Source organism: Pelobates fuscus, chromosome 12 (genome assembly GCF_036172605.1).
Source record: "Pelobates fuscus isolate aPelFus1 chromosome 12, aPelFus1.pri, whole genome shotgun sequence".
In the NCBI taxonomy this organism is placed as follows: domain Eukaryota; kingdom Metazoa; phylum Chordata; class Amphibia; order Anura; family Pelobatidae; genus Pelobates; species Pelobates fuscus.
Window position 1 is genome coordinate 89648284 of NC_086328.1, and position 26084 is coordinate 89674367.

The window sequence follows — 26084 nt, forward strand, 5'->3', positions numbered from 1 at the left end:
TTCTGGAATCTCACCTGCTCATGTTTAATGACTTTCTTCAGCTACAAAAGGCTACACCCAACTAACCTCAAGGCCTTTACATTGAAGTTGGTGATTTGCCCGAAATACTTCAGTTGCTGGCTCCTGTGAACCTGCTCCATACTTACCCTCAACCCTGCTCCATACCAACCTACTCCAGACTTGCCTTCAACCCTGCTCCATACCAACCTACTCCAGACTTACCTTCAAACCACTCTTACGTATAATTTTGACCTCTGCCTCTGTTACCAGCCTTCCACTATTATCAACCTGCCTCTGTAACCAGCCTGCCTTTGATACCAATCTGCCTTTGTTTCAAACCTACCTGGAGATCACAGACTTTCTTTATTATTTGCAAGTATCCTGTTTTGTGACATATTGCCTTAATTCCGTTTTTTCTCAAGTTTCATAACTATGAAAAAAAGCACCAATAAATAATGTCTAAAAGCACCAATAAAGTATCAAATAACAACCCTGGCAAAAGTCTCCTATCTGACCTGCACAAGATCATGACAGCCTTCTAGACCTCATCAACAAAATAATTAAACAGTATGGTAGTGCAGGGGAGAAGGGAAAAGTATTGGGTGGCAAGGAAATCGGAAAACATTCCAGCAGAACGTTCTGCGGCGGGGGATATAGGTGGATATTCAGGTAAATATATGGGGGATACCTGGATAAAATGAAGAGTATGGATGTGATAGCATTTCAGTATACTGTCATTGGACTTATACTACGGCAATACTAGACTAATTTGTGCTAGAGCTGGAAGACTCTCAAGTCCTAGGATGAAGGGAGAATTTTGAGGGAAAGAAATTATGAAAAAGGAGTCACTGCAGAAATTATAGGAAAGAAAAACAAATAGACTGGTGGGGGAAATATAAAAGAAATAACTTTGGGAATAAAAGGTAAAGACGTGGCTGTGAGTGCGGGTAATATAAATTCTAGGTTAAAATTCTTCATCAAAACAGTGGTTATAAAGGGGGAAATCCCACAATGTTTGCCAAACAACTTGAAATGGTAATATAGATCACACTTTTATAGTCATTGAATCATAACCACTATAAGTTGAATAGAAGACATCTAAAGGTAATCTAATGCTCTATGGTAGTTGGGATCCTAGGGAACCAAGTTAAGATGCTGGGACAGGACTCCAAAATAAACTAAATAAAATAACTAAATCAGGACAGTTGGGATTCATGGAGAATGGACGCACACCTATAGTAACACACAAACATGAGTGATCCCAAGCACTTACCAACTCAACATGATTCTAAGATTCTAAGTTACAAACACCGGAGGTATGTAAATAACAGCTCATATATCCCAGTCACAGAAAAACACATGCATAAGTCAAACTAATACACACTCATCAATTATTACAATTACATTCTTCTTAGTTCCTCAATATTCCCTTACTAAATACATCCCAGTATCCTCCCAAGAGCTCAAGTAAAGAATAGATCATTGCTTTTTGCAAAGTAGGCAATCAATGATGGAGTTTTTATTTCTCATGCCCGTCTGACATTTCTTGGAGTGCAGTGTTTGTCTTCGGGGACTGTAAAGGCACAATTTCCTTCTGTTTTTTTTGTGTTTTTTTGCTGGATAAAGACAAAGATAAAGAATATACCATCATATAGTGTACGTATTATATACAATACAACTGAATAGGGGCACTTCGTTTATTTAATTAATTTTTCAACTCTATATTTTTATTTTTTCCTAATCATTTACTTACTGTCATTTACAGTGTTGTTTAAAGTGTTGTTTTCCATTGAAAAAACATCAGTAGTCTTCTTGTTCTATGCTTATTGTATGCAGATCACCTACTTGACCCAAACCAGAGCAAGATGACTTTCCACCAATCAGTGGTGAAACAACAGGGGGTCTACATCTGCTAAACTCATCAATCCAGATGTCTAAAATAAGATTGTAGAGATAGCCACCATGCCACCAATGGTATATAGCTCTCTTTTTTTTTGCTGTCCTCAGTCACATTAACCAAAAGCATGATAAGATTTGACATTTCAGCATTTTATGTCACAACATCTAAGGAGCATACAAATTTGTCAAATTGACCCTTATCACTTAATTCCAACAGTTTGTAGATTTCACTGGAAATTAAGACGGTTAAAAACAAATTAAGATGCCAAAGAATGATACTTCTTCTGCAAAAATAAGGATGATATAAATGCCTGGTCTCAAGACCCTGTTATCCCCCCCCCCTCCCCCCCCCCAGACCCTTCTTCCTTTCTGTACCCCTACCTCCCTCCTTAAAAAATTGAAAAACAATAAAAACCTTGAATTAAAAAAAAAAACAAATTAAGACCCTCCATTTGTCCCCTTCCTATATAAAAAATTAATATATATATATATACATACATACGATATATATATATATACTCAATATAACATTTATAGAGAACCATAGCGGACCCTTTAAACTGTAAATAAAAGTCCTCCTACAACCAAAATTAATTTTAAAATCATATTAATGACCTCTAATATGAAAACAAATTGATCATCATGAAATTTAAATTTTTGTATTTTATTTAAATGTTTCACACCCCTTCTGATGTACAATTGTGTTGCATAAACTAGTGACATTGCAAGTAACAAATACATAATCATTAGAATATTTAACATGTAGAATAAAACTTAACTTTTAATACTGTCAAATATAAAAATCCTAATTCCTAAACACCCACAAAGAAAAGAAGATTAAAACTATATACATATTAAAAAAATGAGTCCTGAGTAGTGGTCAATAGTGAACTATCTACTAAATAGTGACATGATCACCAGTGGTGTATCCTGGTTTTGTGCTGCCCTAGGCATGACAAAACTCAGGCAACCACCACCACCCCCTGGCCCGCCTTCTAAATACACACACACACATTCACTGACAGACAGACATACACGCTAACTGACAGACACACATACACGCTCACTGACAGACACACATACACACTCACTAACAGACAACATACACATTTAATAACAGACACACACACTCACTAACAGACACATACAGTCACTAACAGACACACACAGTCACTAACACTCACACACTCACTAACAGACACGCATACACTATCACTAACAGACATGCATTCACACTCACTAACAGACACACACCAACACACTCACTAACAGACACACCCCAACACACTCACTAACAGACACACACATACCAACACACACACTAACAGACACACACATAGTAACACACTCACTAACAGACACACATACTCACTAACAGACACACACTCACTAACAGACATGCATACACACTAACAGACACACACACTAACACATTCTCTAACAGACACACACACTAACACACTCACTAACAGACACACACACTAACAGACACACAGACACACACAAACAGACACACACACACTCACATTTTTTTTTATTCAATCCCCCAGCCTCTCTACCTTTGGTAGTGATGGGGTGGATTCTCGATTTCCCTGGGCAGCCGGCCGGTCGCTGCAGTCAGCGGGGGGCATTGTTCCTCCTGTTCAGCTCCCTCGCGTGCAACGCAGTGATGCCGGGGCCGGAGTGATGTTGCAGCCGGCGAGGGAGCTGAACAGGAGAATCAGTGCACCCTCGCCGCCCGCCAAGTGCCGCCACTGCCAGCAAGGTCAGCTCCTGGGCCCCCAAGACAAGAGGCTGTCAAGGCATTTGCCAGGGCGATAGGGTGGTGTTTTTTTTTGCCACCCCCCCAGAAAGTGCCGCCCAAGGCAAATGCCTTGTCAGCCTCACGGTAAATACACCCTTGATGATCACATCACAAAGCAAGGAACCTATAGAGCCCTAGAAATGCAGGTTTTACTATAGTGCCTCTGTTAACCACGTGGACTCATCTGCTATATGGATCAAGTCCGTGAGTAACGTTTGCCTATAGGTACTGGACAATGTTATGTACTCGGAAGATTCTGTCCATAGGATGGTCTAGAGCAGTGGTTCCCAACTCAGTTCTCAAGTAACCCCTAACAATCCAGGATTTAGAGATTACCCCATTGTATCTAAAGTGTTTATTTTTCCTTAAAAACACCTTAGACACAACTGGGTGATCCCTATATGGGTACTTGAGGAGTGGGTTGGGAATCACTGCTCTGGACCATCCTATGGACTAGATATGTGCAATTTGTTTTGTTCCCAGTGTAAATTCTGACGAATTTTGGAATTTTGGATGCATGGGGTAGGGTTAGGGGTTAGAGTAGAGTTAGGGGTAGGGGTTAGTGAATTGACGAAGTCCCGAATTTCGGAAGTGCCGAACCAAAGTGCCGAATTCCCGATGTCCCGAATTTCGGAAGCGCTGAACCTAAACAATTTTTTTTGTTTGGACAAAATCTCCCAAGTACATAACATTGCCCAGTACCTTAAGGCGGAAGTTACTCACGGACATGATTCATATAGAAGATGGTCCTTTGTTTCCTGAGTCCACGTGGGTAACAGAGGCACTATAATAAAGTCTGAATTTCTATGGCTTTATAGTTTCCTTGCTTTGGGGTGTGATCATGTCACTATTTAGTAGATAGTTCAATACTGACCACTACTCAGGACTCATTTATTTTAATATGTATATCGTTTTTATCACCTTTTCTTTGTAGGTGTTTAGGAATTAGGATTTTTATCTCTAGGGGTTATTGACTTTTCTTTCCCCTATCTACATCCTGGCAGCCCATTCTGAGGCTCCCACTCCTATAGCAATACAATATACTATTTTCGCTCTCTCCTGGCAATCTTTGCTTTATTTTAAATACTTAGTGACCCCATTTCACTAGGGGTTATTCCCCACACAGGAGGTTTATAATTAATACGCCTTTTCGCTCATTAGCTGCCATTACAATTTTTAACATTTTCAAAAAATTGCAATAAATTAATGGACTAAATATGATGGACAACTCTTTACAATTGGCTGTAAATGGATGTTTATATATTGTGAAAGGGGGAATAAGAGGGAATTAACCCATGACATGGTAGGTCTTTCTTTCTTTATGAAGCCTAGGTTTTTTTATACATATATGTGTAAGTGTAAAAGAAGAATTCTAGGATATGCAGTGAGGGAAAAAAATATTTGATCCCCTCCTGATTTTGAATGTTTGCCTACTGACAAAGAAATGATCAGTCTATAATTTTAATGGTAGGTGTATTTTAACAGTGAGAGACAGAATGACAATTTTTTTTTTAGAAAAATGGATGTCAAAAAAGTTATAAATTGATTTGCATGTCAATGAGTGAAATAAGTATTTGGCCCCTTCGACTTAGTTGGTGGCAAAACACTTGTTGGCAATCACAGAGGTCAGACGTTTCTTGTAGTTGGCCACCCGGTTTGCACACATCTCAGGAGGGATTTTGTCCCACTCTTCTTTGCAGATCCTCTCCAAGTCATTAAGGTTTTGAGGCTGACGTTTGGCAACTAGAAACCTTCAGCTCCCTCCACAGATTTTCTATAGGATTAAGGTCTGGAGACTGTTTAGGCCACTCCAGGACCTTATTGTGCTTCTTCTTGAGCCACTCCTTTGTTGCCTTGGCTGTGTATTTTGGGTTATTGTCATGCTGGAATAGCCATCCATGACCCATTTTCAATGCCCTGGCTGAGGGAATTAAATTCTCACCCAAGATTTGACAGTACAGGGCCCCGTCCATTGTCCCTTTGATGCGGTACAGTTGTCCTGTCCCCTCAGCAGAAAAACACCCTCAAAGCATAATGTTTCCACCTCCATGTTGACGGTGGGGATGGTGTTCTTTGGGTCATAGGCAGCATTCCTCCTCCTTCAAACACGGCGAGTTGAGTTGATGCCAAAAAGCTCAATTTTGGTCTCATCTGACCACCACACTTTCACCTAGTTCTCCTCTGAATCATTCAGATGTTCATTGGTAAACTTTGGGACTTCAGTCCTTCACGGCATAGTGTGTTACCAATTGTTTTCTTGGTGATTATGGTCCCAGCTGCTTTGAGATCATTAACAAGATCCTCTTGTGTAGTTCTGGACTGATTCCTCACTGTTTTCATGATCATTGAAACTCCACGAGGTGAGATCTTGCATGGAGCACCAGACCGAGCCTTGCCCCGCCCTGCAAGTAGGCTCAGAGCACTCTGATTGGTGGGTTTAAGCCATCCAATCTGAGTGCTGTGACAGGTAAATTAAGAGACTGACAGGAGACTGAAATCCACCAAACAGAGTGCTCTGTGTAATTTTACACAGCGTGGGAAAGTTCTTTGGAATTTTCCCACGCTGTGTAATTTGACTCATAACTCTCTGATTGGTGGATTGAAAGTAACCAATCAGAGTGTTGTTATGAGTCAAATTACACAGCGTGGGAAAATTCCAAAGAACTTCTCCACGCTGTGTAAAATGACACAGAGCACTCTGATTGGTGGATTTCAAGCCAACCAATCAGAGTGCTGTGACAGGTAAAGGTAGAGACTTACCTGTCAGAGTACTCTGATTGGATGGCTTAAACCCACCAATCAGAGAGCTCTGAGCCGGAATTGCACATGTCTAGTTATTTTGTGTTTCTTCTATTTGCGAATAAGCGCACCAGCTGTTGTCACCTTCTCACCAAGCTGCTTGGCGATGGTCTTGTAGTCCCTTCCAGCATTGTGTAGGTCTACAATCTTGTCCCTGACATCCTTGAATAGCTATTTGGTCTTGGCCATGGTGGAGAGTTTGGAATCTGATTGATTGATTGCTTCTGTAGACAGGTGTCTTTTATACAGGTAACAAGCTGAGATTAGGAGCACTCCCTTAAGAGAGTGCTCCTAATCTCAGCTCGTTGCCTGTATAAAAGACCCCTGGGAGCCAGAAAGCTTGCTGATTGATAGGGGATTAAATACTTACTTCACTTATTGACATGCAAATCAATTTATAACTTTTTTGACATGTGTTTTTCAGTATTTTTGTTGTTGTTGTTATTATAGACTGATCATTTCTTTGTCAGTGGACAAACGTTCCAAATCAGCAGGGAATCAAATACTTTTTTTCCCTCACTGTACCTCACATTTTTAGAAAAACACTGTATTAATTGTATAACTTGAGTGAAAAGGAAAATGATAATTGCATTATCAGCCTTCTTCTTCTTTTAGAAATTAATTCTCCATCATGCTAAATCACCATACCATTATTTTTCATAATTCTACAAGTAAAATATAGTGCTTAGATTAATTGCTTGCATAATGAAAGCACTTACCCCATCTCTATTTCCTCTATAGTGTCTGGCAGTGGTTTGTTGACAGTCTCTGGTAAGAAGTAGACCATGAGTCCTGATATGATGGGGGCTCCTCCGTAGATGACAAGAGGCAGGAAAGGGTAAAAATCTCCCAGCATTTTTACCAGAGGTGCCACAATGCCACCCAGACGTGCCATGGTGCTGCCCAGACCGAGGCCACTCTGTCTGAGAACAGAGAATAATATTGATCTATTGCACAATAAGAATATTATATAACTGAAACAGTTATCATTCTGATTTCAGTGGAACCTATGCATTGTAAGAGTAGTACATAGTTATACGCTGGTCAATGCCACTTTAAGTGGATTCAAAAAGAAATATGCAAATCCTGTTTGTGCAGGCTCTGTATCTCTTCAAGTCTGATTTCATAGCGCTATTGTGCATGATTTATTGGAAGGAACACTTCAAGCACCGTAATCAGTGCCCTTGCACTGTCCCAGTATAATTTGTAGAATTGTTAGGTCTTCTGCAGGAGAAACTGTATGTCTGTAATAGAATCACGTATGGCCAATCCAGGACCACTCTTATTGGCTGATTGCATCTTCTGATGCTCTCAACCAATGCTTGATCCCAATCTAAAGGACAATTCTGAAAGCAGGGTATGTAGTTGTTTGCAAACCAGCAAGACCCAGGTAACTTATCAGACCATCGCAAAACACTGTGACTGCAACAATGCATTTATGACACCATAACCACTAAAGCAGGTTGCAATGGCAATGGTACTTGGAGTATTGCTTTAAGGTTTGTGTAACCCTCACTATTTCAGGGACCCATTACAATGCTGGGTCTTAAAATCCCAGAAGGGCCATTATATTAAGGAAGCTCTAAAATACTCAACAATGAATAATTCAATTCTGTTCTAAAGAAAAGCAAACAGGAAGTGGCACCCTAATATTTCATATTAAATAGTGGTGAGATCAGGCAGCAAATAAAGTACATATATTATAACAATAAAAAGCAAAGCACGCATTTCTTCAACTTTTCATGAGACTTTCTTTTTAAGGTCCACCTTCTTTGACAATAAGAGTCTCATGGCTATTTCATACTGCAATCAGACTTGTAATATTTTGCTATGTTTTCTAAAGAATGTTCTTATCTATTTAAGGGGATACTAATATATATTGGATGCAAAAAGGTTTAACTGTCATGTAGAATTTCATGGAGGATGAATGATATTTTAGGACTGTTCGTATGGTTTGTCTATACTTCTAACTTCCAGTCTTAACACTATTACATAGAAAGATGTTTCAAAATATACAGTTTTGTGCTAGCATGTAAAATGAGGTTTGTTGCTACTACAATAGTTCACCAAACAAATATGAATAAATACAGAAATAGCCTCAAATGTATCACAATAGAAGGAGCTGGAAGTCAGACTGTTATCCATGCCCAGTTGTCCAACATCAATGCCCGACTACTCTAATGCGAATGGATCAATAAATGGCTATTGTATCTAGCGGCTGAATATAGACAAAATTGGAGATCTTGTGGAAACTCTATAGAAGAGAACAACAGCAAAGGGTAGAGAAGGATTAACACCCACAGGGCCCTAAATAAGGCACTGGTTTCCACTCCACCCTCCTTATTCTTCACATTGTGATGGTGAATGGGGCCATATGAAGCAGCCTAACTCTGGGCCATGGGAAGTAGCCTAAGGTCACCTAAGGGTTCATCCTGCTATGGCAAAGGAGGGTGCTCCATATTATTTAGGGCTTGACTGACGTGTTTGAGTATTTGAGTTTCAGATCAAGGGCTTGGGTTTATGGAAGATTGGGATCAGTAAAATAGATCACCAAATTCAGTATAGTTTTATGTTTTACAGAGCTGCCATTACTTACAGGACTGCCCTAAAGAGGGACACTTAGAACAGAACCTGTTTTTACATTGTTATAATAAATTATGACAAATGAGCAGCCAACACCGGTGATTGTTGTGGGACATCCTAAAATCCAGATGGAATGAATCAATCAATCCAAGATTTACCTGTAGAATCGTATTCATTGAATAAGACTACACAGCTAAATCTCAGATGGATCAAGTAATTCCGGTGTGGATTAAAAGAAATTTGATTTGAAGTGAATTTTTCTCAAACTAATTTTTGCATATGTCTAGCGTTAAATATCTATGGATATATCTAGACACAGCAGTGGGAGAAAGAGATAGAGAAAGACATATGAGGGTGGAGAATCTGAGAAGAACATAAGAAAAAAAAAGAAAAACACACAGCAGAGAAATGAAAGAAGAACATAGAAGTGGGAAGAAGGTGGAAAGGACAGAATAGAAAGAAAGAGGAAAGAGGAAAAACACCAGGGGGAGATAGAAGGAGATATACGAGTAGGATATGGATTGAGGATGATATAGTTGTGGAGATAGATGGAAAAAGTAAATGGTGTAAGATGGAAATGGACAAAGTTATAAAAGGGGGATGGGCAGATACACAAAGGGGGAAGATAGAGGGAGATACGAATGACATGTGTAGAAATACAGAATGGGGTACAGAGAGACACATGAGTGGGGGTATAGGGGAAAATGCAGAAGTTGAGGTTATGAGAATCGACGCACAAAATGGGAAGGTGGAGAGAGACACATGTTTTGGATGTAAATGAAAAGGAACTTTTGGAACTGATAAGATCAATTTATGTATGGGATAGCACATACAATTAGGGGAATATTTATGTGGAGATGGAAGGCAAAACACGGAATTAGCAGAACATATTGATCTTCATAAAGTCAATTATTATTAGTTATTAGTGACAATTATTATTAGTTATTATTGTAAATTCTGAACAAGTAAACACCCCCAAACAATTGATATATATGAATCGACATGAACATGGACATATGGACACCACCATGCATTATATGGTAATGTCACTCACATTGCCCAGTGCAAGAATCCCTAATCTTGGAGCAACATGCATGTCCTGGCCTACTGAAGAACACATACGGTATACACATCTACTAAAATCTTCACTTATTGTAAAATGAAAAAGATGACACACTATTCACACATGCAAGCTGAAGTGTGTTAGGGGTCTGGAATGTCCCTTTAGGGGCCAATAACAGTCTGGCCTGTAAAGATCTTATATCCCAATGCCATGTACCACTTATTTAACAATTGCAGTGCTGTAAGGAGTCGCAAATAGAAAATAAGCAGGTTATTCCATCCTATCTGATCAGATTGTGGTCCTTAATGGGATGTGTTTGCAGTCCTTCAAGGATTAATAACGCCGTCTTGTGGTTCTGGAGACATAAATAAACCACCTGACTTCCTTCTTGTGGTTTATTAAAATAGGGGTTATTTGCTAAACACAATATTGAGTATAGTTAAAGAGATACTCTAAGCACCAAAATCACCATGTCTGAATGCAGTGGTTTTGGTGCATAGACACTGTCACTTTACTCACAATGTAAAACATTAACATTTCTGATAAAAAGCAATGTTTACATTATACCAATAATGCATCTCTGGTGGTTGTCAGACTGACACTCAGTAGACATTTTCACTCTTTAAGATGGTGATTTTCAAAAGTTATCATTCTCTATGAGAAGCATTGAATTGGAAAGAAGTGATCAGACCTTATGACTTCATTGAAGGCTGAGCAACTGCTGTGAACACTCAGTTCTATATATGAATAAAGGTGAGTATTATGGCGATTTCAATAAATTGTAACACTTACATACAAGGTTATTCACTGAAGTGAGAATTCAATGTGAATTTCAAATAACTGACTTTTTCCATTTCAACTACTTTGGACTTTGGAAGTTCGAAATTCACTTTGAATCCTCACTTTAGTAAATAACTCTGATAATTACATAGTAAGCGAAAAACGAATGTATTCCATTCCGTGGAGACTGGAAGAAAGGTGCTTTCACCTACAGCAGAGGAAAGGGTTTTTACAGTAAGAATATTAAAGATGTGGAATTCTCTGCCCAAAGAGATTTCCGATCAGATTCTGTATATGTTTTTTTTTTTTTTTTAAAGCATAGGTTTATTAACCCCTTAAGGACTGAGCCAAATGTACACGTTGTGAACAGAACAAAACGTAAACAAAACCTGGCATTAGCGCTATATGTCTGTCCAACCGTAATTGACCTCTTTCATATTAAATGAACCCCCCCTTATTATATATGATTTTATTCAGGGAAAACAGGGCTTTCATTTAATATCAAATATTTAGCTATGAAATATAATTTAATATGAAAAAAAATGGGAGAAAATAAGAAATGTTGTTATTTTTTTAGTTCTACATGACATTTTAACTGTCAATGTCATAATACTGTTTGCTTTTACTGCAATAAAATACACATATTTGTATTCAGCAAAGTCTCACGTGTAAAACAGTACCCCCTATGTACAGGTTTTATGGTGTTTTGGGAAGTTACAGGGTCAAATATAGGGTCTTACATTTGAAATTGAAATTCGCCAGATTGGTTACGTTGCCTTTGAGACTGTATAGTAGCCCAGGAAATAAATTTACACCCATAATGGCATACCATTTGCAATAGTAGACAACCCGAGGTATTGCAAATGGGGTATGTCCAGTCTTTTTTAGTAGCCATTTGGTCACAAACACTGGCCAAAGTTAGCGTTAGTATTTGTTTGTGTGTAAAAAATAAAAAAAAAGCCAATTTTGGCCAGTGTTTATGACTAAGTGGCTACTAAAAAAGACTGGACATACCCCATTTGCAATACCTTGGGTTGTCTACTATTGCAAATGGTATGCCATTATGGGTGTAAATTTATTTCCTGGGCTACCATAGGGTCACAAAGGCAACGTAAGCAATCCGGCAAATTTTTATGTGAAAAAAATGAAACTCAAGCCTTATATTTGACGCTGTAACTTTTGAAAACACCATAAAACCTGTACATGAGGGGTACTGTTGTACTCGGGATACTTTGCTGAACACAAATATTTGTGTTTCAAAACAGTAAAAAGTATCACAGCAATAATATCGTCCGTGTAAGTGCTGTTTGTGCGTGAAAAATGCAAAAAACTTCACTTTTACTGGCGATATCATCGTTGTAATAAATTTTACTGTTTTGAAACACTAATATTTGTGTTCAGCGAAGGCTCCCGAGTAAAACAGTACCCCCCATGTACAGGTTTTATGGTGTCTTGGAAAGTTATAGGGTTAAATATAGTGCTAGCAAATTAAATTCCCTATACTTTCGGCATGGGTTGTCAGGCAGGTCCCACTAATTGTAATTAATTAAGATACCTAATTATGTAAAAATATTACATAAATATATATGTAGAATTAATATATGTATATATATATATATATATACATATGTGTATATATATGTATATATATATATATATATAGGAAACATGGGGGGATGGTTGCACTCACCTAAACATGCTTAAATGGGGTGCTGCTGGGGGCCATATTATACAATAAACAATACACAAGATCCAGCGCACTCTCCTATCTGCTAAACAGCAACTTCAATGTTGACAGATTTTATTAGTTTGTAAAAGTTTATATATATATATATATATATAAACTTTTTTTAAAATATTTTTATTTATATATAGGTATATATATAGTGATATATACGTATATATTTATGTATATAGATATATATATTATTTCGTTCTACATGTATTTTGATATAAATATATATATATTAATATCAAAATAAAGTTAGAACGAAATAACACACATCTATATATTTTGTAATAATTTATTTTTAATTATTGTTTTAATTTTATTTTTTTACGTATTTACATATTTTTTTGTTATATTATATATAAATATATATATAATTATAATTATATATATATATTTAATCAGTATCAGTCTACGTGTAATTTGATATTAATATATATATAATTATATATATATTAATAGTAAAATACACCTAGACAGTGTATGTGTATGTATGTATATGTGTATATATATACTTAGATCATATATATATAATATATATATATGATTTAAGTATATATATATATTTTTTTACACTTATTTTAATTTAATTTAATTTCCAGCCAGCAGGGGGACTAACTGTCATTACAGTTAGTCCCCCTGATGGCAATGCCTCAGCCAGCTATCCCGGCCATGTGATTGTGAGGTCCTCGCAAGGACCTCACTCTCACATGGCCGGGGGGCTCCCAAGAGGGAGGATCTGCCGCGGGGGGCTCCCTGGGAGTAAGTAAGAAAAGATCGGAGGGCGTACAATTACACCCGGCGGCGTTTAGAGCCGCTTAAAATAGGGCGTAATTGTACGCCCTCTGGTCTTAAAGGGTTAAAAAGCAGAATACAAGGATATAATTGATTTGCATGTAAACATGTTATTGATCCAAGGAGAAATCTGATTGCTGTTATGGAGTCGAAAATCTCAACATCTGAGGAAAGGGATTTAGGGGTAATTATTTCAGAATACTTAAAGGTAGGCAGCCAGTCAATGTAATAGAGCAGCAGGAAATGCTAGCAGAATGCTTGGTTGTATAGGGAGAGGCATTAGCAGTAGAAAGAGGGAAGTGCGCATGTAGCCCATGTACCAGCGTAGCTAAGGGGAGTAGGCCTTGACATTGCTAGGAGACAGGAATATAATGACGTTGGTGTGTGGGATTAGTTTAAAATAGCATTGTGGGTGGAGCTTACTGGCCATATATAAAGGGGCTATTTTAGGTTAAAGGGACATTTTAATTAATCTGCACTTACCTGTAGTTGTCCCACTCTACCTCCCTTTATTTTCTCCTGTTATGGTCACGGATGGAGAGACAAGTTGGTGGGTATGTCTGATATGGAGTAAAATGTTTAGTTCAGGGACAATAGGTAGGCCTTTGGATTGGTTTGGTAGGTTCGAGCTCGTTGGTAGCGCACAATCTGGGTGTGTAGGGGTATCTCTATATACAGAATAAAGAAAAAAGAAGAAAGGGCCAAAAGAGCCCAAATGGAGAGTAATGGGGGAGGGAAGTCCCTACCTTTTAATGATCCTAAAGGAAAACACAAAACATATAAAATAGATAGGCAGGGGAGTAATACTGGACCAAGCCTGGGGGGATAATACTAAGACAGCTGCTCGCTATGCAGGGAGACAAACTGATCTTTATCCTATTACAGAAAATCCCCCATGCGGCTTGAGAGGCTCACAGTAGCTCACAACAGAGTAGTAAAGTAGACTTGTAGAAATAGGGCTAAAAGGGAGACAGCCCTGTAAGGAAAAAATCCCTACTCAACCCCCACTAGTACTGAGTCCAAAGCAAGGATTCCTATAGTGAGAAGGCTGTCCCTGAATACCTCAGCACAGTGGATAACCCACTTGTGCTTACCAAGTTCCAAGTCCCTACCCAGTCACTGTCTATCTAAATAACTTAGGTTAATTTAAACAAAAATCATAATTAGTGCTACCTATAAAGTGCAAAATTATAAAATAAGTTAAAGAGGCTAGCTCGACGCGCGTTTCGGCGTTACAGCACGCCGTCGTCAGGAGCAGTGAGCTTGTGGTGTCCCCTAAACCTGTTTAAATACCTTCACATATCAGCTTGGTTGGTGCCGGCTGTGTGCGGTCACGTGAGTACGTGCGTCATCCTAAGCTCCTCCCCACGGGTCGTGTCACATGACGCGGACCCGGAAGTGATATCCTAGGTGGGGAGAACGTATGGACGTCATCTGACACTCCGCCCCGTGATCGCGTCATATGACGCGGGCCGGGGGGCAGTGTCCTAGATGATACGAGCGTGTCTCTAAACACGCCCCCGGCCAATCACAAGCGCGGGTGGGGAAGTATACCCGCCCACTGTTGCGAGGAAGGTGTCCGCCCCCCTTATAGAGGCGAAAACGGGCTCGGTCCCACAGGGACCCGTTTTAAATGAAAAAATACCCCTATGTTATACAGGGATATAAACATCAAAATTAAAGGGTCCTTTGTAGTGTAAGCCAGAGTGATGAGTATGAAATCCTGCATATCGAAGGAGCAGGATTTTGTCCTTATTGATGGCAATAGAAAAAAGGAAAAAACCCCCATGTTTAACTGTATATTGCCCCAATCTCATAGGGGGGCATAAAACATCAGTATAAATCAGTATATTGATTGGTCCTTATATAACCGCAAGGGCAGGACCATCTATACCTAAGGTGAGTATGCCTAGTTCAATGCCATTAGAGGACAAAAGCCCCAATATTATGAGGGGACATATTCATCTGTTAGTGGGTATGCTGATAATGCCTGTTAATTGGTAAGAATATGCGTACCATATGTGAGGTAATGAAGGAGAAAAGAGGGGGGGGGGGGGACAGTTTCACACAGTTGGCACCAAGTGGCCTGAGATTAATCTATAGTGTACCCACTGTCATCAGAGACATGGGCATCAATAGTACCAGGTGTACTCATGGTGCCAATTGGTCTGGAAACCACAAGGACATACAGCCCCAATATACAGTTCTGATAATGTTATTTAAGTCGCGTGGTACCTACTTAAAGGGAGAACCTTGCGAGCAAACATCTACAAAACATAAATATACATAAACATAAGTGCAGAAAGTAGTGTATTTACAGTGTAATATATTCACATTACAGGACTGGTGGAGGCGTCCCTCAATTGTGTAGACATCCTGAGTGAGTGTAGAACAGTTAAATTAAATTAAAGCACATTTTAAAGAAAGGCTGAAAAGGAAAAGCCCTCATTTAGGCCTGCCGGGGATAGGGTTTTAAGTTTGTAAATCCAATACGATTCACGTTGTCTTAATTTTTTATCCCAATCTCCCCTCCGTGTAGTTTGTGGGATATATTCAATCCCTATGAATCTCAATTTATTCGCAGAATTTTGATGGTGAATTTTGAGATGGCGCGAGATCGGAGTCTCTAAGGGTCTCCTAACCGAGTTGACATGTTCTCTTATTCGTAGTTTAAAAGGTCTGAAGGTTTTACCCACATATTTTTGGCCACAAGAGCAGGTGAGTAGATATATCACACCCTCTGTCCTACAATTAAAAAAGGAACGTATCGGAAAGGATTCGCTATTCTCGCTGTCAGTAAATTCCTTCGTTTTTTGATCTATGAACTCACAAGCGCTACAGTGTCCGCACTTAAATGTCCCCTTTGGTAGATAATCTTTGCCACTGACTCATTGGCCACTTTATCTGACCTCTGAATCGGCGCCATTATTACTTTATTCATTTTTCGTCATATTTAGGTGTTATGCACCATTTGAGCCTTCCATACATCCTATTAAAAGTGAGCACGTTAATCTAGGATTAAAACAGTTTCTTTCGTATCAATGGCCGGTTTCCTTACAAACAAAATAGACCATAAGCAATGGTGTTCGGATGCTGACACTATATTTTCTACTAGCTCTGCACCACAGACCCTTCCTCCTGTTGATATATCAAGTGGTTTTAATAAGCTAACTAAAATCTTTAAACAGCAAATTTTAATAAGCTAACTAAAATCTTTAAACAGCAAATTAAGACTAGCTGGGAAATTTCCACCCTCGAGACATACTTATCCAAAAAGATCATCCCTAGGGGACTCAGAGTTTTGGTTCCCCCTTCCAGAAATATCGACATTGAAGGATTCACACAAGAATGGGAGAATGCAGCAGCTAACTGCTCTTCCACCTTCATGTCGATAGTGTGTAAATATGAGACTATACATCTCTCAAATATTCAAAAGAATTTAGACACAGAGATCGAAAATATCCAAAAATTTAAAGACGATCCCCAATTCCAAAATCTAGAAGTGAAACTGAAGAGTAACTTGGATAGGTTTTCCTACCAAATTAAAGTTAAGAAACACCATAAATTCATACGAGACACCATCGCGCCATCTCAAAATTCACCATCAAAATTCTGCGAATAAATTGAGATTCATAGGGATTGAATATATCCCACAAACTACACGGAGGGGAGATTGGGATAAAAAATTAAGACAACGTGAATCGTATTGGATTTACAAACTTAAAACCCTATCCCCGGCAGGCCTAAATGAGGGCTTTTCCTTTTCAGCCTTTCTTTAAAATGTGCTTTAATTTAATTTAACTGTTCTACACTCACTCAGGATGTCTACACAATTGAGGGACGCCTCCACCAGTCCTGTAATGTGAATATATTACACTGTAAATACACTACTTTCTGCACTTATGTTTATGTATATTTATGTTTTGTAGATGTTTGCTCGCAAGGTTCTCCCTTTAAGTAGGTACCACGCGACTTAAATAACATTATCAGAACTGTATATTGGGGCTGTATGTCCTTGTGGTTTCCAGACCAATTGGCACCATGAGTACACCTGGTACTATTGATGCCCATGTCTCTGATGACAGTGGGTACACTATAGATTAATCTCAGGCCACTTGGTGCCAACTGTGTGAAACTGTCCCCCCCCTCTTTTCTCCTTCATTACCTCACATATGGTACGCATATTCTTACCAATTAACAGGCATTATCAGCATACCCACTAACAGATGAATATGTCCCCTCATAATATTGGGGCTTTTGTCCTCTAATGGCATTGAACTAGGCATACTCACCTTAGGTATAGATGGTCCTGCCCTTGCGGTTATATAAGGACCAATCAATATACTGATTTATACTGATGTTTTATGCCCCCCTATGAGATTGGGGCAATATACAGTTAAACATGGGGTTTTTTTCCTTTTTTCTATTGCCATCAATAAGGACAAAATCCTGCTCCTTCGATATGCAGGATTTCATACTCATCACTCTGGCTTACACTACAAAGGACCCTTTAATTTTGATGTTTATATCCCTGTATAACATAGGGGTATTTTTTCATTTAAAACGGGTCCCTGTGGGACCGAGCCCGTTTTCGCCTCTATAAGGGGGGCGGACACCTTCCTCGCAACAGTGGGCGGGTATACTTCCCCACCCGCGCTTGTGATTGGCCGGGGGCGTGTTTAGAGACACGCTCGTATCATCTAGGACACTGCCCCCCGGCCCGCGTCATATGACGCGATCACGGGGCGGAGTGTCAGATGACGTCCATACGTTCTCCCCACCTAGGATATCACTTCCGGGTCCGCGTCATGTGACACGACCCGTGGGGAGGAGCTTAGGATGACGCACGTACTCACGTGACCGCACACAGCCGGCACCAACCAAGCTGATATGTGAAGGTATTTAAACAGGTTTAGGGGACACCACAAGCTCACTGCTCCTGACGACGGCGTGCTGTAACGCCGAAACGCGCGTCGAGCTAGCCTCTTTAACTTATTTTATAATTTTGCACTTTATAGGTAGCACTAATTATGATTTTTGTTTAAATTAACCTAAGTTATTTAGATAGACAGGGACTGGGTAGGGACTTGGAACTTGGTAAGCACAAGTGGGTTATCCACTGTGCTGAGGTATTCAGGGACAGCCTTCTCACTATAGGAATCCTTGCTTTGGACTCAGTACTAGTGGGGGTTGAGTAGGGATTTTTTCCTTACAGGGCTGTCTCCCTTTTAGCCCTATTTCTACAAGTCTACTTTACTACTCTGTTGTGAGCTACTGTGAGCCTCTCAAGCCGCATGGGGGATTTTCTGTAATAGGATAAAGATCAGTTTGTCTCCCTGCATAGCGAGCAGCTGTCTTAGTATTATCCCCCCAGGCTTGGTCCAGTATTACTCCCCTGCCTATCTATTTTATATGTTTTGTGTTTTCCTTTAGGATCATTAAAAGGTAGGGACTTCCCTCCCCCATTACTCTCCATTTGGGCTCTTTTGGCCCTTTCTTCTTTTTTCTTTATTCTATTATTATCTAAGGGCTATTCCCTATGTTGGGAGAGTAATTTTTTGAAGGCCTCTGGCACTGACTCATTGGCCACTTTATCTGACCTCTGAATCGGCGCCATTATTACTTTATTCGTATCTCTATATACCCCTACAATTGTAGAACTGTGAAATGGTGGCAATGGTTATGTATTCGACGTTTATTATATGGTGTTATAATGTTGTTGGGATTTATTGTTTATGTAAGATTGGGTCATTGTCAGGGGGTTTTAATTGTATAAAGGCAGGATGCTGGATTTACATGTCAATGTTGGCATCGTGTTGACAATGACCTTCATTTTTTCTTGTTAAAATTTTTTTTACCAACAATATGGTGTCAGGGTTTTTATGGGGATTGGTTGAGGTTAAGCATATACCGCAGGGGCAACTATGCACATGTCATGCCATTGTACATAACACTGGTGAGACCTCACTTGTAGTATTGCCCGCAGGATATTGATATTTTAGAGAGAGTTCAAAGAAGGGCTACTAAACTGGTTCATGGATTGCAGGATAAAACTTACCAGGAAAGGTTAAAGGATCTTAAACATGTACAGCTTGGAGGAAAGACGAGACAGGGGGGATATGATAGAAACATTTAAATACATAAAGGGAATCAACACAGTAAAGGAGGAGACTATATTTAAAAGAAGAAAAACAACTACAACAAGAGGACATAGTCTTAAATTAGAGGGGCAAAGGTTTAAAAATAATATCAGGAAGTATTACTTTACTGAGAGGGTAGTGGATGCATGGAATAGCCTTCCAGCTGAAGTGGTAGAGGTTAACACAGTAAAGGAGTTCAAGCATGCGTGGGATATGCATAAGGCTATCCTAACTATACGATAAGGACAGGAACTAATGAAAGTAATTAGAAAATTGGGCAGATTAGATGGGCCGAATGGTTCTTATCTGCCGTCACATTATATGTTTCTGTAAGTATTTATGAATAAAGGCAAAAAAATCCATTAAAGGGACACTCTAGGTATCCAGACCACTTCAGCTCATTCCTAATTTTTGATAAACTGCAATAATTACAGCCACTACAGGGACTTCCCGGTCGTTAGGTGACTTTGTCTCTCCCTCCCTTTCACTCCCTGTCCTCACACGTACAGCCACTAGGTTCTTATCTGCCGTCACATTCTCTAGAGCTGCACCGTTCCTCTGGAACTCCCTTCTTTTTTCCGTTAGACGCTCACCCAGTCTCCACTCCTTCAAAAAATCATTAAAAACTCACTTTTTCACAAAAATGTTCCATTTAAACTGTTAATGGCTCCCAATTGATTGTCATTAAAAAACAAAGCAAAAAAGAAAACACAATATTCAGTGAATACTATTCTACCAATCTACTTCCCTAATGCTATCCTTACCTTTTGTGTCACTTTACCCCATTCCTCTAGCATGTAAGCTCATTGAACAGGGTCCTCAACTCCTCTGTTCCTGTGTGTCCAGCTTGTCTGTTTACAATTACATGTTTGTTAGCCCACCCACTGTAAAGCGCTGCGTAATTTGTTGGTGCTATATAAATATAATAATAATACGGTTTCTATGTTTCTTTTTGTGGCATAGTTGACCATTACTTCAAATTCAATTTTTGGCCTTCTTTTGGATCAACAGGATAAAACGGTTTTAAATGTTAAACTCAATGCGACGAGGGCTGACGGTATGTAAATCTCACCTTTCAAAGTCGCCAGGGAATTAGGGGGGTCGCCGGGGAATTGGGTAGATTAAAACTATAGCATTAGGAATCTTTTACCATGAAGATTATATATGCATGGAAATGTTTTTATCTGGAGGACCCTGTACCTCATATTCCTTGGTGGGGAATATACCACATAAGCTATTTAGGATTTAGCAATACCTAATTTGCTCTTTCATTGTGAGTATACCTTCTTTAATCATATTAGCATTACAGGGAGCACTATCTATCTATATTTATTTCCTTTTATGCACTGGATCACTATTACTGGCACAGTACAATGCACTGAATGTGAACATCCCCATAACTACTGGCCACTAAATGCTGACTACTGGCCTAAGGACATCTTTCAACATAGGACCAGGACCATCAGCATATGTATAGACAGGAATTGGATCATAATTTTAAGCTCCAGAATATTGTAACTGCAATGTCTTGTATTTTAGCATCACTACACCCTAAATACTACACTATAGGATGTGGAGCAGAGGACTTTATATTAAAAGTGATACTTCCTGGCATTCTTTTATCTATATCTACCTACAGCCAGAAGGAAGAGACTCTGGTTTGGGAAGTCCTAGCTGCTACACAAATCAAACAAGGCCAGAAATCTCTCTCATTTTGCACTGGTATAGCACGATTTGTGGGCTGCTACCTCACAGGACAACACAAATAATATTTATTAGAGGCTTTCTCAGAGAACAATAAAATAAGGGTTATTCACAAAAGTGAGAATTCAAAGTGCATTTCAAATTTAAGGCCAGAGTAGCCAATCTGAAAGCATAGCAAAGAGCAGGGGTGCCCAATAGGTAGAACCCCAGATGTTTAAAACTACAGCTTTGTCATTCTAAAGGCATGCAAAGCATCATGGGAGTTATAGTTCTACAACGTCTACCTTTTGGCATTGAGGATTTTCCCAGTTTGGCTATTTTGATCTTAAAGGAACACTATTGTAACGGAGCTCCGTGTACTCCGACCGAGTACCCTCCGTTGATGGATGCTCCTAGCGCTTACAGAGGACTCCAAGCACTGCAGATGACACCACAACCACCGCACGCTCCACAACCGCCGGAGCTTAACTGGAGCCGCGCCGTCTTCCTTCCACCCTGGATCGGCTTCTGTCCTCCAGGACCGTGTGGGGAAGACCTCTCCTCCAGGAGAGTGTATCCGGAACAAGCTCTTAAAAGAGCTAAGTGATTAAGCTCAGGGGAATATGCAGAGCATAGCAATCCCCAGTGTGATACAGCAATTCCCTCCAATAACGAGACAAGGCTACGTTTTGAAGGGTCAAGAAGAACTGAGGACTGGGACACCCAGCCTGCTTTTTATTACAAAAAGGTACATACAGGACACTCCCAGGGGGAGGATGAAATTAACCAATCACATACATGGTACCACCCCCACGTCTCCTCCCCTCAGATAAACATATAACATAATTATAGCATACAGTAAAAATACAGTTTTCACACATACACTGTAACTTTAAAACTATACATTCAATCTCCATACAAATTACATATTTGCTCAGCACACTTCAAACATAAACACTTCCATAAAATCAGCCAAATCCCTCCAGTGGATCAAAAGTTAGCTGGAGGTCCCTTTATGACTGACCGCAAGCACAATTTCCTGCCCAAAACAGTTCCATAGATTTGGGCTGTGCGGTCGGACAATTTCATGCGGAAAAACGACTAAGTCCCATTTCGAACGGGACTTAGTCTCTGGAGCTGAAAAACGAAGTGTAGGAGAAGGTAAGGGTCAGCGGTGTTCGGTAAAATGTGTAGCCGATTTCAGTTCCACAGAATCTTTAGCATACACCGCTGACCGCATTCGACTGAACAAAGATGGCCGCCGCCACGTGCAATTAACCTGCAGTAACCTCACAGCCTGGGAGGTAAATTGCCTGCACACTTTAACTCCTGGGTGGTCTGCCTGTGTGGTACTTGGTTCAGTAAGCCCTATTTACTGAACCAAGTGGGAGAGAGCCAGGGGCAAGTTATTTTACATGTCATGTGTCCTTAAGGGGTTAAGTAACTAGATTATTTTATTAATATTGTAGTCCACTTGTTGCATTATCGGTATAAAACATTTAATACAAAAATAAGAAAGAATCTGGAGCGTGATGTGACAAGTTTTGCCTGCTTGGGCTGCTTGTTTTTTATTGCCCCATTGTCAGTACTCTATTGATTGTATGTATTTAGTTCATTTGTCTATTTATTGTAATAACTGACATCCTATCAGGCACTTGGGGCTATTTTTAGTGGACATGTATAAATGGTGCGTGAGTTCTTGGTTTCTTTATGCTTGTTAGCATATTAAAAAGTAAAGACAATATTTTCTATTGGGTGGAGTAGATTTATCAGCTTGAAGCCCCAGGGGAAAGTGTTTTAACGTCTGGAAAAAAAATGTGATCATCGTTCACTGAACATGTTTCTTTGTGGCCCATGATCTCTCTTATTACCTAAACATTTTAACCACAACTGGGATAAAGAGCAATGATCTTTAAAAAAAAGTATGCTTGCTCATTAGAAATAACAGCATTAAAGATGAAGTGGCACCTTTGTGGACCATTTCTCTTTACTAAACACTTTTGAATTGAAGCATCTACTTGCAGTGGAGGGAGCATTAAACTTATTGTCCTCTGTCACTCTTACTGGTGATCATTGTCACTATCTCCTGGAGATGCCAAGTTTTTCCATGAATCATAGCACCCACACAAGCTGTCATTGGCTGTGCAAAGAGAATTGTGGGACTTTTCTGCATTTGCATGGTACATAAGCCATTTATTACACTTGCTGCAAACAGCGTATTAGCAGTACACACCTAATTTTATGAAGATTAATGCATTGTACCAATTAGGGGACAGCGCACACAAACGAAAAAAGTAAGTTTTTACTTTTTACCGTGTTACTTAAAATCACCAATTAATGCATTGTTCACAAGTGAGATATCATTTTTCATTTACATCCAAATAAAACGGTTGGAAAAAAAACACAACTTCACCCTCTCAATGATGTCAGATGAGGAAGATCAGGTTGCAGGGAGAACTTAGACTCAACGATAGAATGGAGGTAAGTTTTTTATCTTTATTTTTAAGATCGGGGGACTACCTCAAAAAACGCTTACTTTAATTACAACCAATGGTTTATGAAAACACAGTTTTTTGGTTGGAGTAACCATTTAACTAAACATCTATACAACTATATACAATAGCTTCATTAAAACTTTATGACTACTAGATACCACAGCAGCTCCCCATTGTGGCCAAAAATATATTTGTGCTGCTACAGGGAATTATCAGTTTTTAAAATATTTATATGGCTTAAACCACTAGAACGCAACGCTGATTAAACTGATATCTCAATAAACTTACACCAAAAATGCTATTCACTAACTGGTACGACTTCACAATGTCTATTAGGAAGAGATTTGTCCGGATGGCGGGTATTTCGAAAAAACAAAACAAAATAAACTACAAGGTCATTAGCTAGTCACTAAATGGAGTCACGGTTTTACTGGCTGAAAAAATGCTCTTTTACGGGTGTAAAGTCTCACTAGGCTAACTATACCGGTCTAATTAACTCTTTCAGTGCAAAAGCAGAAAGCAATGCTGTTTGCAGCTTTCCCTTGTTGTGACATTGATACGTAAGTAAATGAAAAAAGGATTCATACTGGGGTCTGTACGACATCAAATTATAGTGTTCTGATGTCATGCTCAATGCCAGCCTGCAATCTGAGATGTGAATATCACAGATCTTTAAATTAAAAATGTAAATAGCGACAGCGCTGTTATTTACACGTCTTAGTGAGTGACGGTATATTTTCTGTATTAAATAATATCCTCATATTATATTAAGTATTTATAACATATGTACACATATATTACATAATGGAGCACAATAAAGAGTGATCTATGGATTTGTGACTCTTTGCACTTTCTTTGTAGGGTGTGCCATACATACCTCGATGACAGTCTCTTTACCATTTCCTAGAACTGGTCATGTGTTTTCTCAACAGCCATGACAGATACCGTTTAAGAAAAAAACAAACATGGCTTGATTCAAAAGAGCCTGACTGTTTCTATTAGCATAAAAGAAAAAAATAACAATCTGGAACCTGTAAAGTCCACAAACACATGTTTGTTTTAATATATAAAAACTTTTCAGCCCACAAACACATTTTTATTTTGTTTCAATAGTTTCACACCAAATTTACTGTGCTATTCACTAGTTGGCCTAACTTTTCAGCAACTCTGATTGGTTGAAGGCTTCCTACAGAGTGCTCCATTGGAAACCATAGAAACCCAGTACAATACGGGCTGTGATTTCACCGGCTGAATAAAGCCCTTTTACTGGCATGAATGTTTTGCCTAGTGTGGCCAGGCAGCCGATTTCTCTAGGCATAGAGCAGTCTCTTTAAAATGCCAGCAGAGAGAATGGATCGTCTCTTTTAGGTCAATCGCTTCTCTCTACTAATAATTGCATTTTAGAAAAGAAAAATATGCTTACAGCTCTTTGCTATATAAAAACTGAGGTCTTCTTAATAAAGACATTGGATTGGGAACATGCAGATGTTTCAGGCAGATTTATTAGGATGGTTTATGCAACATTTCGTCTCTAACTGGGCTCTTGAGAAAGGCTCAATTTTGAGCCAAAACATTGCATGGACTATCCTAATAAAACATCTTGAACCACCATCGTGTTCTGGGTCCAATGTATTTATTGATACTGGTTAACGGAAAATAGTTTGACAAAATCCCAAAGGACTTCAGCTTTAGTCTACTGGCACCACACCCACTATAACAAGCTGTAGTGGGTGTGGTTCTTGGAGTGTCCCTTTAATATTTGCAAACTTTCTTTAAAGTAACAGTGCAGTCCCTTATAAATGTATTTATATCATTGGGATAAATTTATATCATTAAGAGAATGTTTATGCGCAGGAAGCCATTTTCCTTCCTGATCAGGTTAATTCACGGAACCTGTGACATCAGAAGGAAGTGACACTGTAAGCGTTCTAGCGATGCTCTACGGGAAATTCTGCTTATGCCCAAGAGACACTGGGCAGTAATTGAAATATTGTGTTTGTTCACTCTTACCATAAATAATAACAAATATGTTTTACAGCACGTTTACCCAACTATGACGCACAACACATCGATCCTGAACCACTCACCTTATAACAGTAGGGTACAACTCCGTGGTGTAGAGAAAAGCACAACTAAATGCTGAAGCAAAACACCCTTTACCAAACACTGCCAGGCTGGTCCTCAGGACCGGAAGATCTAAAATACACAAAAATATAGATTGTGAGTTTGTTCCATAAAGTCTTCCATTTACACCACCTAATTAAATCTACCTTTGTTACCATATTATTTTTTTTTAACTATAACCATGACGCCA

The 26084-nt window shown here is 39.2% G+C and overlaps 1 protein-coding gene across 1 annotated transcript in view; it reads right to left on the reverse strand.

Annotated features, from left to right (window-relative positions):
* Nucleotides 1-492: 492 nt before the first annotated feature.
* Nucleotides 493-26084, reverse strand: part of LOC134579183 (solute carrier family 22 member 6-A-like) — a 72424-nt gene continuing 46832 nt past the window's right edge. Inside the window, exons 9-11 of the mRNA XM_063438383.1 lie at nucleotides 25858-25966; nucleotides 7222-7425; nucleotides 493-1616 (exon numbers count right to left, since the gene is read on the reverse strand). Of these exons, the coding sequence (XP_063294453.1) occupies nucleotides 1520-1616; nucleotides 7222-7425; nucleotides 25858-25966 (410 nt within the window). The 3' untranslated portion in view covers nucleotides 493-1519. The remainder of the gene's footprint in view (nucleotides 1617-7221; nucleotides 7426-25857; nucleotides 25967-26084) is intronic.